Source organism: Sus scrofa, chromosome 17, assembly GCF_000003025.6.
Source record: "Sus scrofa isolate TJ Tabasco breed Duroc chromosome 17, Sscrofa11.1, whole genome shotgun sequence".
In the NCBI taxonomy this organism is placed as follows: Eukaryota; Metazoa; Chordata; class Mammalia; order Artiodactyla; family Suidae; genus Sus; species Sus scrofa.
Genome location: NC_010459.5, coordinates 5,257,660 through 5,273,043, shown reverse-complemented (window position 1 = coordinate 5,273,043; position 15,384 = coordinate 5,257,660). Strand labels below are relative to the sequence as shown.

The 15,384-nt window shown below is 40.7% G+C and overlaps 1 protein-coding gene across 4 annotated transcripts in view; it reads right to left on the bottom strand.

Moving 5' to 3' along the window:
* SLC7A2 (solute carrier family 7 member 2) overlaps positions 1,195-15,384 on the bottom strand; it is a 79,877-nt gene continuing 65,687 nt past the window's right edge. For 2 of the 4 annotated variants that reach the window (XM_021077148.1, XM_021077149.1), the window contains exons 8-12: positions 13,425-13,527; positions 11,423-11,628; positions 10,264-10,430; positions 9,385-9,493; positions 1,195-7,035 (exon numbers count right to left, since the gene is read on the bottom strand). In XM_021077148.1, the coding sequence (XP_020932807.1) occupies positions 6,839-7,035; positions 9,385-9,493; positions 10,264-10,430; positions 11,423-11,628; positions 13,425-13,527 (782 nt within the window). In that variant the 3' untranslated portion in view covers positions 1,195-6,838. 4 annotated transcript variants of the gene reach the window in all.

Sequence of the window (15,384 nt, the reverse complement as noted above, 5' to 3'; positions counted from 1 at the left end):
CCAAGTTGATAAACAGTGTGTATCTGATGGGTGATGAAAACAGCAAGCCCTTTGGGTCACCAAAGACTAACATGATATAGTGCTTTCATTACGGTGTTCTTATTTGTGAGTCATTTTATACGCAGCATTTTCATTGTAAATCTTAATGGGAATTGTTCATGACTACTTTGTTCTGAAAAACTTCTCCACTCCTCTGCTTCCTTTACCCCCACCCCCAAAGTGGGGAATAACATCAGAAATTTGTTAGGAGGAGTTCCCGTCATGGCTCAGTGGTTAACAAATCCGACTAGGAACCATGGGGTTGCAGGTTTGATCCCTGGCCTTGCTCAGTGGATTAAGGATCCGGTGTTGCCGTGAGCTGTGATGTAGGTCGAAGACAAGGCTCGGATCCCTTGTTGCTGTGGTTCTGGCGTAGGCTGATGGCTATGGCTCCGATTCGAGCCCCAGCCTGGGAACCTCCAAGTGCTACAGGTGTGGCCCTACAAAGCAAAAAAAAAAGTCTACCTATACTTAGGACATCTGTCCCCACCATCCCCCAAATAAGGACATTTCACTTCTCTAAACAGTCTTCATTAACTATACAGTAATACAACTAAGAAGAATTTTTTTTTAAATTAGTGTGTTATGGCTTGAGCAGGAGCTAACTTTAGTGGTTTTAAGTACAGCACTGATAATCTTATTCTAATGTAAATACTTGACATTTCTAATGCTCCCAGAGCCACTCATCCAGAGACACAGAAGGTGAGGAGTGGATCCCAGCACCTTGGTCTACTTAAAACAGAAGAGGCAAGGAGTTCCTGTTGTGGCTCAGTGGGTTACAAACCCGACTAGTATCCATGAGGACATGGGTTCAATCCCTGGCCCCGTTCAGTGGGTTAAGAATCCAGCATTGCCATGAGCTGTGGGGTAGGTTGCAGATGCGGCTCAGATCCTGCATTGCTATAGCTATGGTGTAGGCTGGCAGCTACAGCTCCAATTCAACCCCCAGCCTGGGAACTTCCATATGCCACAGGTGCAGCCCTAAAGAGCAAAAAGACAAAAAAAGATATAGAAGGGGAAAATAAATTGCCTAGCTATTGTTTCCATTTCGATTGCACTCATTTCTGAGCTGTAAAGCCTCCCAGTTTAAATTAGATAAGTATGAAATGTATACTTTTGGTAGGTGTGATACATGTGCATACTGCACTATTATAAGTAATATTAAAATTTATTTTAAAAAGACAGGGTCACATTAGAAAGCATATTTTACAGTGGAAAAGCAGCAGCAGTTTTTATTTATTACAAATTCTAAAAAAAAACCCAACTTAATAAGAAAAAGGAACACTATCATTAAAAGCATTTAAATTTAAAGTTATCTACTAAACAAAACAATTTCTACATTCGCATAAGGCCAATATATCTGTTGGTTTTTACAGACAGAATTTCTGCAGGGTTTTAGGCCCTATCAACAGTTTCTATGAAGTACAATGATGACAAAATTAAGCAATAAAACATCTGGGCACCAAAGATGAAGAGCCTGTTAACCAGGCACAGGCCAGGGAAACCCGCCCCATTGGCAATACAAGGTTCTTTGCCAACTTAGCCTTGGTCCATGCACTTTCCTCGCCAAGGCCATCGGTGCTGGTGCAGAAGCTGCAGTGGGCCAGGACCTGTAGGGCCAGTTCCAGGAAGCAGTCTCCCTTTCCGTGAGTCATAGAAGTTCCTTGGTCCTGATCACTGACCTTGATGTACTCATGAGATATTTGGAGCCAGAATTAAGGACCCCAAGCTACCTTACTTTCATGTGAAGTGTTTCCCTTCATATTCTACCCTGTCAACCCAAGATCCCACCCAGCCAGGGCAGCTATGGACGCTCGCACTTTGCAACCTGCGTGCCCCAGGGTTCTGCACCTGATGCCCATGGAGCTGTCAGTGGTTAGTGAAAGCTCTTTAAGGCTAAAGACTGTGGCAGTGCCTTCAGCCATGGTGAATAAAAGCTATGACAGTTCCCTCAAGCCAACAGGGGTGCCAGTTCGGTTCAGCCATAACAAAATGCATTTGAAATCAATGAGACTAAACTGTGTACATATAAACAATAATGAATATTACAAAAAACCATCAACTAAATAAACAATCACAACAGATCAAGCCTCTAAGAACTTAGAAACCAGAGAGCCACTACAAAAATGTTTAAATATAATTGTACAAGGAGAAAAAAAAACCTCAGCTAAACAACAAAGTTAAGCAACCTTATTTTCACATCTACGTGACTGAAAAATGACCTGTGCTGGCATTATTTCCTACATGAACTTTGGTACTTTTTCCCTTGATATTTTAGGACAAGTTAGAAAACATAAGTGGAAAATGTACAGAGAAGGCGCTATTTTGGCACCAGCCAAAATACAAAAATGACAAAGAAACCCAGTTAATTACACACACCCCAAATTCACACTAATCATGTGAATTTTCATACTCAGAGAGGCACACTCTAAACCACATCCTTTACAATTCTGTGGACACGGTATTTTTGGTGTGAATTGTATTGTCACTGGAAGCACAGCAGGAACATCCCAGGGAGGGGAGGTCGGAATCTCGGCACAAGGTCACTATGTGATTTATTATCTCAGGACGTGCTGATCTAAGAGGAAAAAAAGATAAACTCATGTGCTCCCTCTGGCATTATCAGCATTGCAGGGCGATTACTGCGCCTTATTCTCCCTGCTAATGTTCAAATAATTTAGGAAATAATCTGAGAAATATAAATTCTAATTCAAAAGATTTTAACATCTACCTGTAAATACCCAGGACTTAGAAAATACTTTGGCTACTACTTAAAATTTTTAAAGTTAAAAATCCTTTATTCAGAAAAATTAAAAGACAAGCTCTTGTCTTTTAAAGGAAGGTAATTCTGACACAGATATTTTCTATCAACTGTAGTTGATAATAATAAAGTTTTAGAGAGATTGTTAGTTTTTCATTAATGTATATGTCCCAAATGATGATTTGATCTTACTCCTCTTGATGAGCATCTCTGGGGAAAATATGATTAAGCAATAATCTGTATTTCGGTATATAGCAAAGGTTCTAATGCAAGCTTTCTTATAAAGTTTTAATTAATTAATTAATCTATTATATATTTTTTCTTTTTACGGCCGCAACTGTGGCATATGGAAGTTCCCAGGCTAGGGGTCGAATCAGAGCTGCAGCTGCCGGCCTACACTCTCAGCAGCTTCCACAGCCTGTGGCAACACCAGACCCTTATCCCACTGACTGAAGCCAGGGATCGAACCTGCATCCTCACAGAGACAACTTCAGGTCCTTAACCCCCTGAACTACAATGGGAACTCTTCAAAAACAGATTTGAACTTGGCTTTGCATAGCTACCTTGTTAAACGTAGAGTAGGTATGGCCTTTGTCTGGTTATTCACAAATCATCTTTCTTTGAGTATAAAATAAAGGTGCTATTATAAAAGGTTTCTCACTGAAAATGTTCAGAGAGCATATTTCTAAATGCAAACAAGAAAAGTAATTTAAGCTGTTTTTATCCAATCATGATTAAGAAAATGTGCATGTTATTTTTTTAAATTTCTGGAAAGGACTTTATATAAGTGTGAATGATTACTAATTAGATCTATACAAAAATTTCAATAACCCCAAGAAAGTAAAAACATCATTTTGTTCAAAAGGTTATGAATTCAAATGTAGGAAAAGCAAGGTGGTAAAAGAGCTGATAGTACTGGCTTTTCCTAATAAGCACATATCAAGGCAGAAATGTCCAAAACCGTGCAACAGAAACAAGGAAACAGAAACCCCCTAATGCCCCACCCCAACTCCATTTCAGATTACAAAGCACCTGGTATAACATACTAGACTTCAGTGATTTCATATTAAAAACATTATAAATATACATTTCTTAAAGAATCTATAGAAAACACTATACATATAAAATTTCTATGTATTTTAAAAGTTTAAAACCTAAAATTTTTGTATAAGCATACCTATCGATAGAAAACATTTTTTTCTCCCATCAGTTGGGTTTTTTTAAATCCTAGACAACAGTATCTTTCCCAAAGACCCTCATAAACCCAACTGACTTATACACTGACATTTGAAATGCATGCACACACACACACACATATGTAGACACTTACACATACATAAGAACCCATATTTGAGTTTTCACAGAAAAAAAGCATAGTCACAGACAGGGCATCTTTTCATAGACATTTGTGTTTGCAAAGTGTTTCACGATGGAAAAATAATTTTTAACTAAATTCTGCTCCTAAATAAACACAGTGGGCATAATAGTTTTAGCTGCCTGTCATGTTCTTAACACATTTCTTGATATTGTTACAGTAAAAGGTTTAATATTCACATATGAAATTCTTCATGTTCCCTAAATGGAGGGCCTACTCTAGATTGATTACAGAATAAAAAGGCTTCTGAGTAATGGCAATAACAGCAAGGCTTATGACTAGGCCCACGTGCTTACGGAAACACTCTACCTCATGCAGAGCCAACTCTTCCTCTCCAGGAAAACATGCAGCTTGACAGAATTCTGTCAAGCAATTTGACCACATGTACCCTGGAACCTGTGGAATGTAAATGCTGAGTTCTATGTCAGGGGTGCTGCAACACTAGCAGCCAGAAACCCAGGCTTCCTACCCTCTTGTTGGATATTTAATCACAGTAAACCCTCAATTAGACAAGACAATCATAAGTTGCCTTTTTTTTTTTTTTTTTTTTTTGGTCTTTTTGTAGCTACACCTGCAGCATATGGAAGTTCCCAGGCTAGGGGTCGAATTGAAGCTGCAGCTGAGGCCTAAGCCACAGCCACTGCAACAGTGGATACGAGCCATATCTGAGAACTTGCAGCAAAGCTGGATCCTTATCCCACTGAATGAGGCCAGGGATCGAACCTACATCCTCACAGAGAGAGGGTCGGGTCCTTCATGTGCTGAACTACAATGGGAACTCCACATAAACTTGCTTTTTAATTATAGCAATAAAATGATCTCTTGGAAGTACTGTCAGGAAATAAAGGTCTTCCTTGCCCTTGGATTAAGGTGGTCACCTGGGCTTGAGAATGTTTATCCTGGAAATGTAACCCATACAAAGATAACTTTAGCTTCTAGTCTCATCTAGTGAACCATACAATTATTTGTAAGAAAAATAATTCATGAGAAGTAAAACACACTGCAGACAGTCCATGTTGGAGAACCCTATAAAGTAAAATATAGTAATTACAAAAGCTTACATTTAAAAACATTATTTACTCATACAAATGTTATTGCGTTTATACGGCTTTTAATTCAATTTGGTTGATTTTTTTAGGTTGATGTTTTAAGTAATCATGTATTTACCATAATATTCTATTCCCCAACCACTGATGGGTTCTTGTAGAATACTGCAGCTTGTGTTAATAGCTTTAGTGTGATCATTTAAAAATAAGTGAAATTAGAAGTTCTAAATGATTTATGGGATGGAGGAAGAAAAATATTCCTAAATGTTTCCAAAAGAAACATCAGAGGCAAATTTGATTCAAACTCCTCAAATTGGGTCAAATGCCCTTTAATATCTGAATAGGCACTTTAAAATCAGAACAGGGTAATTTTCTTGTACCCCTTCCATTTTTCCTCTTTTGCGTAAAGATACCATTTACTACTGGGTTAGAAAAAAAACCCTGAACTGTGATTATTTATTAAGTAAGGGGAAAAGGTATGAATCATTCTGCCGATTGTGCCATCTGAGAGACTCTACTGGCTGAATTATATGCAACTTTCTTTTTTCCTTTTTGGCCATGCCCATGGCATGTGGAAGTTTCCCGGTCAAGGACTGAACTGCGCCACAGCAGTGACCCAAGCCGCTACAGTGACAATGCCAGATCCTTAATCTGCTGCACCACAAGAGAACTCTTTAAGTGATTTTTCAAACACGGAGGCTTGGGATCTCCCTATCCAAGCATGTATCTACTCTGATCTTCAAAAATGTCCTCATCTTTGCCACCTATACAGGCTTCCTGGCCACGGAGACCACCTTCATCTTCCAGCACAAAGGGAGCCAGTGGACCACACTACCTCTCTCAAGCCCCCGACTGAACTGGGGTGAGGGGAGGGAGTGGCAGGTGAAAGGCCTCGTATTTAAAGACTACTGTTCTCAAAGAAGACAGCACGCTGTTCAAAGGGGTGCCTGCCATCTGGGTATGCATAGGCTGCTCGTGCCCTGTGCAGTACTGCAGACACGAACACTCCTACTGGCTAAAATTTTCACACACTGTCATACCTCACAGAGAGAAATCTGCACTAAACCCACTGCTGGAGTTTACAAGGTACAGAAAAGGCTCTTTCCCTATCCCCTCCTCCAATTCCAGACCCATGACGGACCCCAGGATGGGCAAATGCATTTTTAGCAGGTTCTAACTCAACATTAATAAAGCCTAACAAGGAAAAGCAACAGTCATTACCCCAACCATGCCCGGCACATACAAAATACCTCCATTTCAGTACGTGCAGTATATGCTACCAATTAAGGACAACACTGGAAAAATGCAAGGGGATAACAGCAAAACACCAACAACTTGTAACACTGACAGTCCCCAAGATACACAAACACACATACACACACTCCCACACTCCCGCTATTTGGGGCTACTTGTCACTGAGGAGAGAGCTCAGGAGGGTCCCCGGATGCACAGTTCAGCATCTGAGGTGGTGCTGTCCAGGTGAGGAAGTATAAATTAGGGTGAACTGTGTCTGCAGCAAACCCATGACAACCTAGTGTGACGATGACATGCCGTCACGGTTCACTCCACGTAGGATGTCTACATTTAGACTGTGGACCAGCGCGGCCCCTGCAGGCACTAGCATTCGCTCGTCTTTTCATGGAATATGAAAGGTAAACTCAGGTGTCTTTGGTGATGGTCATTTGCTTGAATGGCAGATTTTTCTTCGGCCGCTGTATGAACGTTGTTTGAATGAGTATCTTCATCCTCATCCTCATCCCGTGAATTACCCTCCAGGCTGTGTCTGATGCCATAAGCGAAGTATATCAGGAAACCTTTCAGAGAAGAAAAAAAATAATCAATATTTTAGGTGTGTCAGAAAAATGACTGGGAGTTCCCATTGAGGTTCAGCAGAAATGAACCCAACTAATATCCATGAGGACACAGGTTTGATCTCTGGCCTTGTTGAGTGGGTTAAGGATCCAGCATTGTCCTGAGCTGTGGGGTAGGTCCCAGACATGGCTTGGTTGGATCTGGCATTTGCCGTGGCTGTGGTGTAGGTCAGCAGCTATAGCTTCAACTCAACCCCTAGCCTGGGAACTTTCATATGTCCTGGGTATGGCCCTAAAAAATTGAAGAAAGCAAAGAAAGCAACAAAGCAAGCAAGCAAGCAAGCAAGAGACTGTTTGTATGTGGGAAATGTAAGAACTTAATAGGGCCTTTTACCTTTTCGTCCTGCGCTATTTTTAGAAGGATGGAATGCAAGCAAGGGATAGCCCATAAAAGGTTCCTGACAAACGTTTTTCCAGTAGAATGTGCTTCTTCATTTTTAACAAACCAGTCCTTTTTTTTAGTGGTTAACATGCCATCTTTACATGCGTCTTTTTCCCCAAAAATGTTTTTCAGATGTTTATAGAGAAAAATTATATTTACTTTCTCAAAACTCAACACTACACTTCAAGCAAAAGGATATGTGGGGAAAAGTCTCAAATACATTCCAAATACAAGTGGTGGCTTGTCAGGGTCACAGTCAAATATTTTGGAAACCTTGTCCTATGGGAACAGGGAATATGAATGTGCCTTACACATTCCTATCGCCAGGAGAGGACAAATAACTGTGTACAAAGCTGTTTTATTGGGGACCAGAGGGAAATGTTTTAAGCATTCTCACAAGACAGTTCATTACTTATATGTAGGCATTCTGATGTATTTTAACAACATTTTAAAAACTGGTTGAGAGTCTGGGTTGATGTGAAATGCATTATAATTTTCCAGGACAAATACTGGCAAATAGACTACCAATTAGTATTTTGGCATGTCTACCAATTAGGAATGATTCTGTTTCCTCTCATCTCCTCAGAGGTTTGAAGATCCAGAATCCCTGTCCTCAAATACAGGTATGGCTGTGACCGTTTTACAATGAAACTGGGACCCAGAAGCAGGGATGTAACATGGCCTAGGTCACACGGCTAATAAACGGCAGGGATGGACTCAAATACAGAGAGTCTGGCGTAGTTCATGCTCTTCCCCAAGATCAGGTACATTAAACCAGACTGAGTTATGATTTGAGGAAGGAAAGAGTGACTCGTGGAAAGGCAGGAAGTGTGGATGAGCGTTCCACCAGATTACAAAGAGGTTCTTCTGGACTCAGACAGGAGAGGGAGCCCTATGGTCCTGTGCCCTGGGGATTTGGGCTCGGCTTCCTGGAAGCATCTGAGGAGATGGAGGTGGTGGGATCCCAAAGGCATGGCTTTGTGGTACATCCCGGAGGGCACGGCCAACCGACAAGTGATTCCTGGTAGGATCCTGGCCCTGAGGCAACAGAGCCACCTACCAGAAGTGGTCACAGTTACAGAGAGAATACCCTAGTGTAACCTGTGTAGATGGATAACCTTTGACCCAAAGCAGTACCATCCCAACTCTTTGGCACAGTGTCAGATCCCCAAAATATGGGTAAAACTACTTAGGTTAAACCGCCCATCAACTCAAGTGGTTTGGTGGCTTGAGATCGAAATTAAATTAATTTACAGCTGAAGCAAACACATACTCTCACAAAAGTGAATGAGATTCATTATTTATTGTTTGTCTTTTTAGGGCTGCACCCACAGCATATGGAGGTTCCCAGGCTAGGGGTCCAATCAGAGCTGTAGCTGCCGGTCTACGCCACAATCGCAGCAACACAGGATCCCGGCCGAGTCTGCTACAGCTCACGGCAATGCTGGATCTTTAACCCACTGAGCGAGGCCAGGGATTGAACCCGCAACGTCTTGGTTACTAGTCGGGTTTGTTAACCACTGAGCCACGACGGGAACTCCCAAACTATTGCATTTAGAATGGATAAGCAATGAGGTCCTAGTGTATAGCATGGGGAACTATATCCAGTCTCTTGGGACAGACCACGATGGAATATGAGAAAAAGAATGTATATATATGACTGGGTCACTATGCTGTACAGCAGAAACTAACTCAACACTGTAAATAAACTATACCATAATAAAAAAATACATTTAGAAAAAAAGCTATCTGGAAATGTAAACACTCAGATGTCCTAAAAAGTGAGAAAGGAAGAAGCGGAAAAAAGCCTTTATTTCTAGGAAGTGGGAATGAATGAATGCATTACTCTAATCACAGTGCATTGATACAGAGAGCCCATGTTCAGAAAGTGCAAACATGAAAAGACCTACCAAGTGCCATCCAAATGCTAAATCGGATCCAGGTATCTGCACTCAGCTGGACCATCAGGTAAATGTTCACCAGGATGCTGAAGGCTGGCAAAAATGGTAAGAATGGAACCTAAGGGGGAGAAATATCTTCTTAAATATACTCAAATTCTGAAAGCACATTCCCCAAATTATTTTGATGTGGTGGCAACTAATTTAACATACCTACCTTTACACCGTGTCAGTTTATATTCTTCCAAAAAGAACAACCTGAATAAAACCCATTCCCCTAGAGAGTACTGCAAAGAGTGCTGTATTTTATATTGTTTACTGCAGCCCAAAGCAACAGAAGGTTTATCCAGCCTGCTAACACCTGCATTGTCACCAAGATGCAACTGGTTTCTTGGGTGTAGTTTAGGGTTTACTGGTTTATTTCAGAAATCAAGAGGGCGTGCCTCTGGAACTCTGGCTACCTATGGTATCTCAGAAGACACTTCTAGGAAGCCCTCTTCATGCTGAATCCTCTTAGTTCAAACGGGACAGGATAATTTCACTTGCAGGGGAAGGGCTTTTGGTGGAAATGACTTGAGAGGGTACTAAATTTCTAAAATAAAATACTCAACTCATTCTTCTGCTACTTTAGAGTACTGGACAAGAAATTTGCCGAATATTATACAAAATCATGTCATAGGAGCATATTCAAGTTTTTGGAAAGGGCAGTAAGACAGCCAATGCAGGGAGAATATTAAAGACAAAAAGGAACATCTCAAAGAACTGCGACACTTTTGTTCATTGGTTGATGTCATCAGATGGCTATTTTTTTTAAAGAAACAATTCATAAAAACTAATGTACAAGATAAAATGAGCATAATATTTAGGATTTCTCATCCTCGTGACACATACCATAAAGGCTACTTTTTGCTGATTTTGGGGCTGCCTCCAAATGGTGAGCACGACGGCAACGCAGAGAACAAGAAACAGCACAAGAAGAGCGAGGCTCCACGCTTCCAGCCTGGCAATAGCATGGACTCCATACGTGGTCAAAATACTCAGGCCCAGAATGAGAAATGCTGCAAAAGTGACATGTTCGTAAGACAAGATGAGCACACACCCTTCACTCAGAAGCCTCAGTTCAGAGGGTCCATTTTGAAAAGATAGCAAGTTCTTTATATATCCACTCTGCCAAGTACTAAGATTCTCCCTTTCTGTTCCAAGAAGAAATGGCTGATTGCCCTGGTTAAGAAGCACTGTCTCGTCCTTAAATATCAACCTCCCCTCTGGTGCTGCCACCTTGCTTTTCCACTCATTTGCCACTATCTCTGATGACAGTGCACAGATTGATGGGATCTTGTCCGGGGTGGCTCTTTCTTTTTTTGTCAAATGGGGGAAACAAGCCTGTTCAGGTTCAGCTGGGCTAAATACTGTTAATGAAAACAATATCTGATTTGCATTTTGCTTCCTATTTCAGAGAAGGACATGACTGCCCAGCCACCCTGTCTCTGACAACCGAGTCAGCACTAGGCGTCCCTCCTATGTGCTCTCAGAGAAACTGGTACTTCCCTCAGCTTGCCAGCAACAACCTTGTTCTGTACAGCCCAGGGAGAGCAAGGACCATCTCCCGCTCTTCCAAGTACCTGGTAGAGTTCCTGGCACACTGACGATGCCCAATAAATGTTGCTGAAAATACAAATGATTACATAGCTGTGGGGAGCAAACAGACTTTGCTCTAATGCCTCCTGTGTCCTTTGGTCCCAGTTCAGTTACTGGCAGGTGTATTTTGCTTCACACAGGAAGTGCCCTCACAGCTGACGAAATATACCAATTTTGTACTTCTGCCACTTTCACCTTGGGGAAGGTCTTTCTTTTTCAATTACCAAGATATGATTGATTTCTCCTGATAATGTAGAGGGGAGCTCAATGAGTGACCTGTCAGGTACAAATTTCAGGACTCAGGGTGGTGCTAACATGCTCTTTCATCCTCCTTCACATCATACCTGCTCCACCTGCGTACCTCCGCCAGGTCTGCAGGGTCTTTATACAGTCTGTGCTGAAAGGGACTTACCAAGAAATCCCACCAGGAAACTCACGAGAGAAGCTGACTGTTTTGTGGGCAGAAGTGAGGGGCTGAAGAAGGCTCGCAGGCTGAAGCCCCGTTCTGGCAGCACAGTGACCTGGGACTTGCTTTTGGAGGCAGCGCTGGCACACGATCCCAGAGCTTCTTTCTCAGGACAGTATTTGGGTTGCTCATAAGATAATCCTGGCTGGTACCTGTACCCAAATAAAGGTGTGTCTTTATTCTCAAACAAGCACTTGCGCCAAATGAAATGAGCACCTAAAACCCTAAGGGGGACGTTTCCATTCACAGCTTGTGCAAAGCGTGCTGAGCCAGGCTGCACACCTGCTCCGTAACATCTCTGTGGCAACTCTGGATTTTCTCCAATAGCCACTTAATTGGAAAGTTATGTAGATTAGATGCAGAAGAGAGTTACATTTTTTGTTTCCTTTTTGGCCACACCTGCAGCATGTGCAAGTTCCCAGGCTGGGGATCAAACACGTGCCACAGCAGTGACAATGCCGGATCCTTAACCCACTGAGCCACCAGGGAACTCTGAGAGCTACATTTTAAAGCAAGGCAATTGTGACGACAAGATGATTATTTGGAAATATCTATGTCCAAAGGAGATGCAGTTCACGAAGCAGCACAGAAACCCTGGATAAACATTAGCTACAGAATAACATACAGTCCTCAGGTGGGCGTTGGAAGGCCTTTGCCTCAATACAACCTGCCTCTGTGGCCTCAACCCCCTCTGCTGTCCTAGTGTAACTCAGACGAATGCACCCAACCACTTCCCAGCCTTCTCCTTTATTATCGTTCCCCTTCCTCTTCAGCTGGTGTCAAGGTATCAGCCTGCTTCACCTCCTCATATCTGTCCAGCCTCCCCAAGATGTCTCTTTTCCCTCTGAACAGCCTTTGTTTAAATTTAAAAGTAACATGTGTCCCCCATTTAATGAAGAAATACACTCACTGAGAAAAAAATACACAAAAGTACAAAGAAGAAAATTAAAATTATCCATAACACCACCACTCAGTGATAATCACTGCTAGCATTTTGACACAATTTCAATCAGGGACAAGTGCATATGTGTGTGTATGTGTATATACAAAAACCATCTCTTCATGTAAATTCATTACTATTTAAATAAATTCAGATGTTACATATAACTTTGCATCTGGAAATTGATACATTTCTCCATACAATTAAATATTTTATTTGCTGTAGAAAAATCCACTACCCTCATTTATATAACTATTCTACTTTTTTTAAATTAAAGTGTAGTTGAGTTACATGTTATATTAGTCTCTGGTGTACAGCAAAATGATTTCGTTGGGGTGTGTGTGTGTGTGTGTGTGTGTGTGTGTGTGTGTGTGTACAGCCAAGTGATTTAGTTATATATGTATGTGTGTGTATATGTGTGTATTCTTCTTCAAATTATTCTCCATTATGGTTTATTACAGGATACTGAATATAGCTCCCTGTACTGTACAGTAGGATCTTGTTGTTTATCTATTTTGTTAACAATTCTACTATTGATACAGTTCAATTTTTTCACTATTGTAAATTACCTTTTCCATGTTCAATTTTTCCTAGTTCAATTTTTTCACTATTGTAAATTACCTTTTCCATGAACATCCTTTGCATATATCCATGTGTACCTCTTGGATTAAATCTTTAGTATAAAACTTAGCAGTTGAATCACTGGGAGTAAAAAGATAATATTCTTACGTGTTTTTATATATTATGAGAACTTGCAGACATAGATGAGGCCAATCTATTGGTAATTATCAAATGACCAAAATCAAACTGTATTTGATACTTTGCTTAAGGACCAAGTATGCAAGTTACACTTGGTATAGATGATTTTCTGTCTATGGCCTCTCACTTCTGCGAGACAACTAGCTCCTTGCAAATAAAACCAGTGAGGCCTCATTTTCTTTATTCCCTAAACCTTTGCTCCCTGTGACACATGCCCTTCAGAACCACCTGGCAAAGAGGACAACTCACCTGAGGATGAGAACACAGGCCGCGACCAGAGAGTAGGCCAGAAGGGTGCCAATGGACATCATGTCCACGAGAGCCTTCAGGTCAAACAGAAATGCCATCACAGCTATTGAGGAAAGAAGGAACGGTGAAGAAAATGGCCTGTGATAAATTTCCACACAGTTGATACTGCTCAAGTCAAGGACAAAGGACAGGCATTTTTCCGTTTTAGTACCAATAAGTCAATCAAGTACAGAAAGCATACTTCTCACAGTTAAGAAGATGTTCTTTAGGTCATGCAAACTGAGAATAAAACTTCAAACACCCTCAGCTCTCTATCAAGTACAAAACACATCTACTCTGGTGTGGCTCAGTGGTAATGAATCTGACTAGTATCCATGAGGGTTCAAACCCTGGCCTTTCTCAGTGGGTTAAGGATCCAGTGTTGCTGTGACCCCTGGTGTAGGTTGCAGACATGGCTCAGATATAGTGCTGTTGTGGTTGTGGTACAGGCCAGCAGCTGCAGCTCTGTCTTCAACCCCAGCCTGGGAACTTCCCTATGCCATGGGTGTGGCCCTAAAAGACAAAAGAAAAAAAAAATCTACTCTGATCATTTAAAAATATTGACCTGACAAAGAGGGAAAATTTTATATGACAGAATACTGTCCTTTGATGTTTCAGAAGCAAAACATTGCTAGGAAACATTGGCTGGCTCCTTTTTTAAAAATCCATAAAAGAAGTCAAACAGAAGTGCTTTTGTCATAGCTGTTATACAATCAATTTTAATTTCCACCTGCATTTTGAGTTATTTCTTATACAAAATAGAATAGTGCCAAACTAAATAACGTCTCTGATTGCAGGATAATTCTGCTGATTAAAACCACACACTCTAGGAAGACTGACTAAATTTGAGAGATCATCTGTGTTCTCCACTCAAAGCTCAATAATGTTAAGAGGCAAAGAATACTTTATATAGTTGAATAATTAACTTGAACTTAACTATTTTTTCCTCCATTGAAACATCAAAATAGGGATAACATGGACTTGAATGTACCAAAAGGTTGTGCCTATCACAGTAAGCAGAAAACACCACCTTCCACTCGTGTGGTGTTCCTGACATCTCAGCAAGCTTTGTATCTCTATAATTCCAAGTTATCTTCAATAATCCTATGAAATGGGGGCAATTGTTTAGGTTTAGCTACACAGTCCAGAATTTGACTGTTTTTGAACAAAACCCTAGCTATTTCACTCGATTTGCCCTAATAAATAGGATCATTGTCCTCTTTTTATAGACGGGCTAACTCAGCACGGTTATAACTACTAGGTAGAAGCTGGGTTCCAGGTAAATCAACATGCCCATTCACCTTCTATGAGACCACATTGCTTCTTTAAATACACCTCACGCCTTACTTTGAAAAATCGCCATTGCTAGTGGACTATCATGTTAGATTAAAATCTCATTATGTTTGTAAGAATCGCAGATAACCAAATCAAGGGAGCCAAAACAAAAGAAAGTGAAACATTATCCATACAAGCTCTCTGATCTAAGTTTAAAACAAGCAAAGTAAGATGTAGGGACTATAAAATAACAAAAATGTTACTATTTTAGAGCGTAAAAATGCTACCATTGTCTTCTTTTAACTGTTAATTCTAGTATCTTACTATGTTGCCAAATTAAATTCTTCCTAAAAGAAGGAGGACACATTTTTCAAAATTTTGAATATACAATAGAGAATTAATCAGCAAGATTTTACTGGAAAAATAAAAACTTTTATGGACTAGATAAAATGTTATCCATTGTTAAGATTTATGACCTATCTTTAATATCATAATGTACTGTTTAATCATAAGTCGGGCCTTAAACTGTCTAGTGCAATGAACCTTATTTTATGGGGGCAGGAATCTAGGCACTGAGAAAATGAATGATTCGACCTCCCAACATACATCTAATAAAGTGCCTACTTAATTAGAAAACATTTATGAA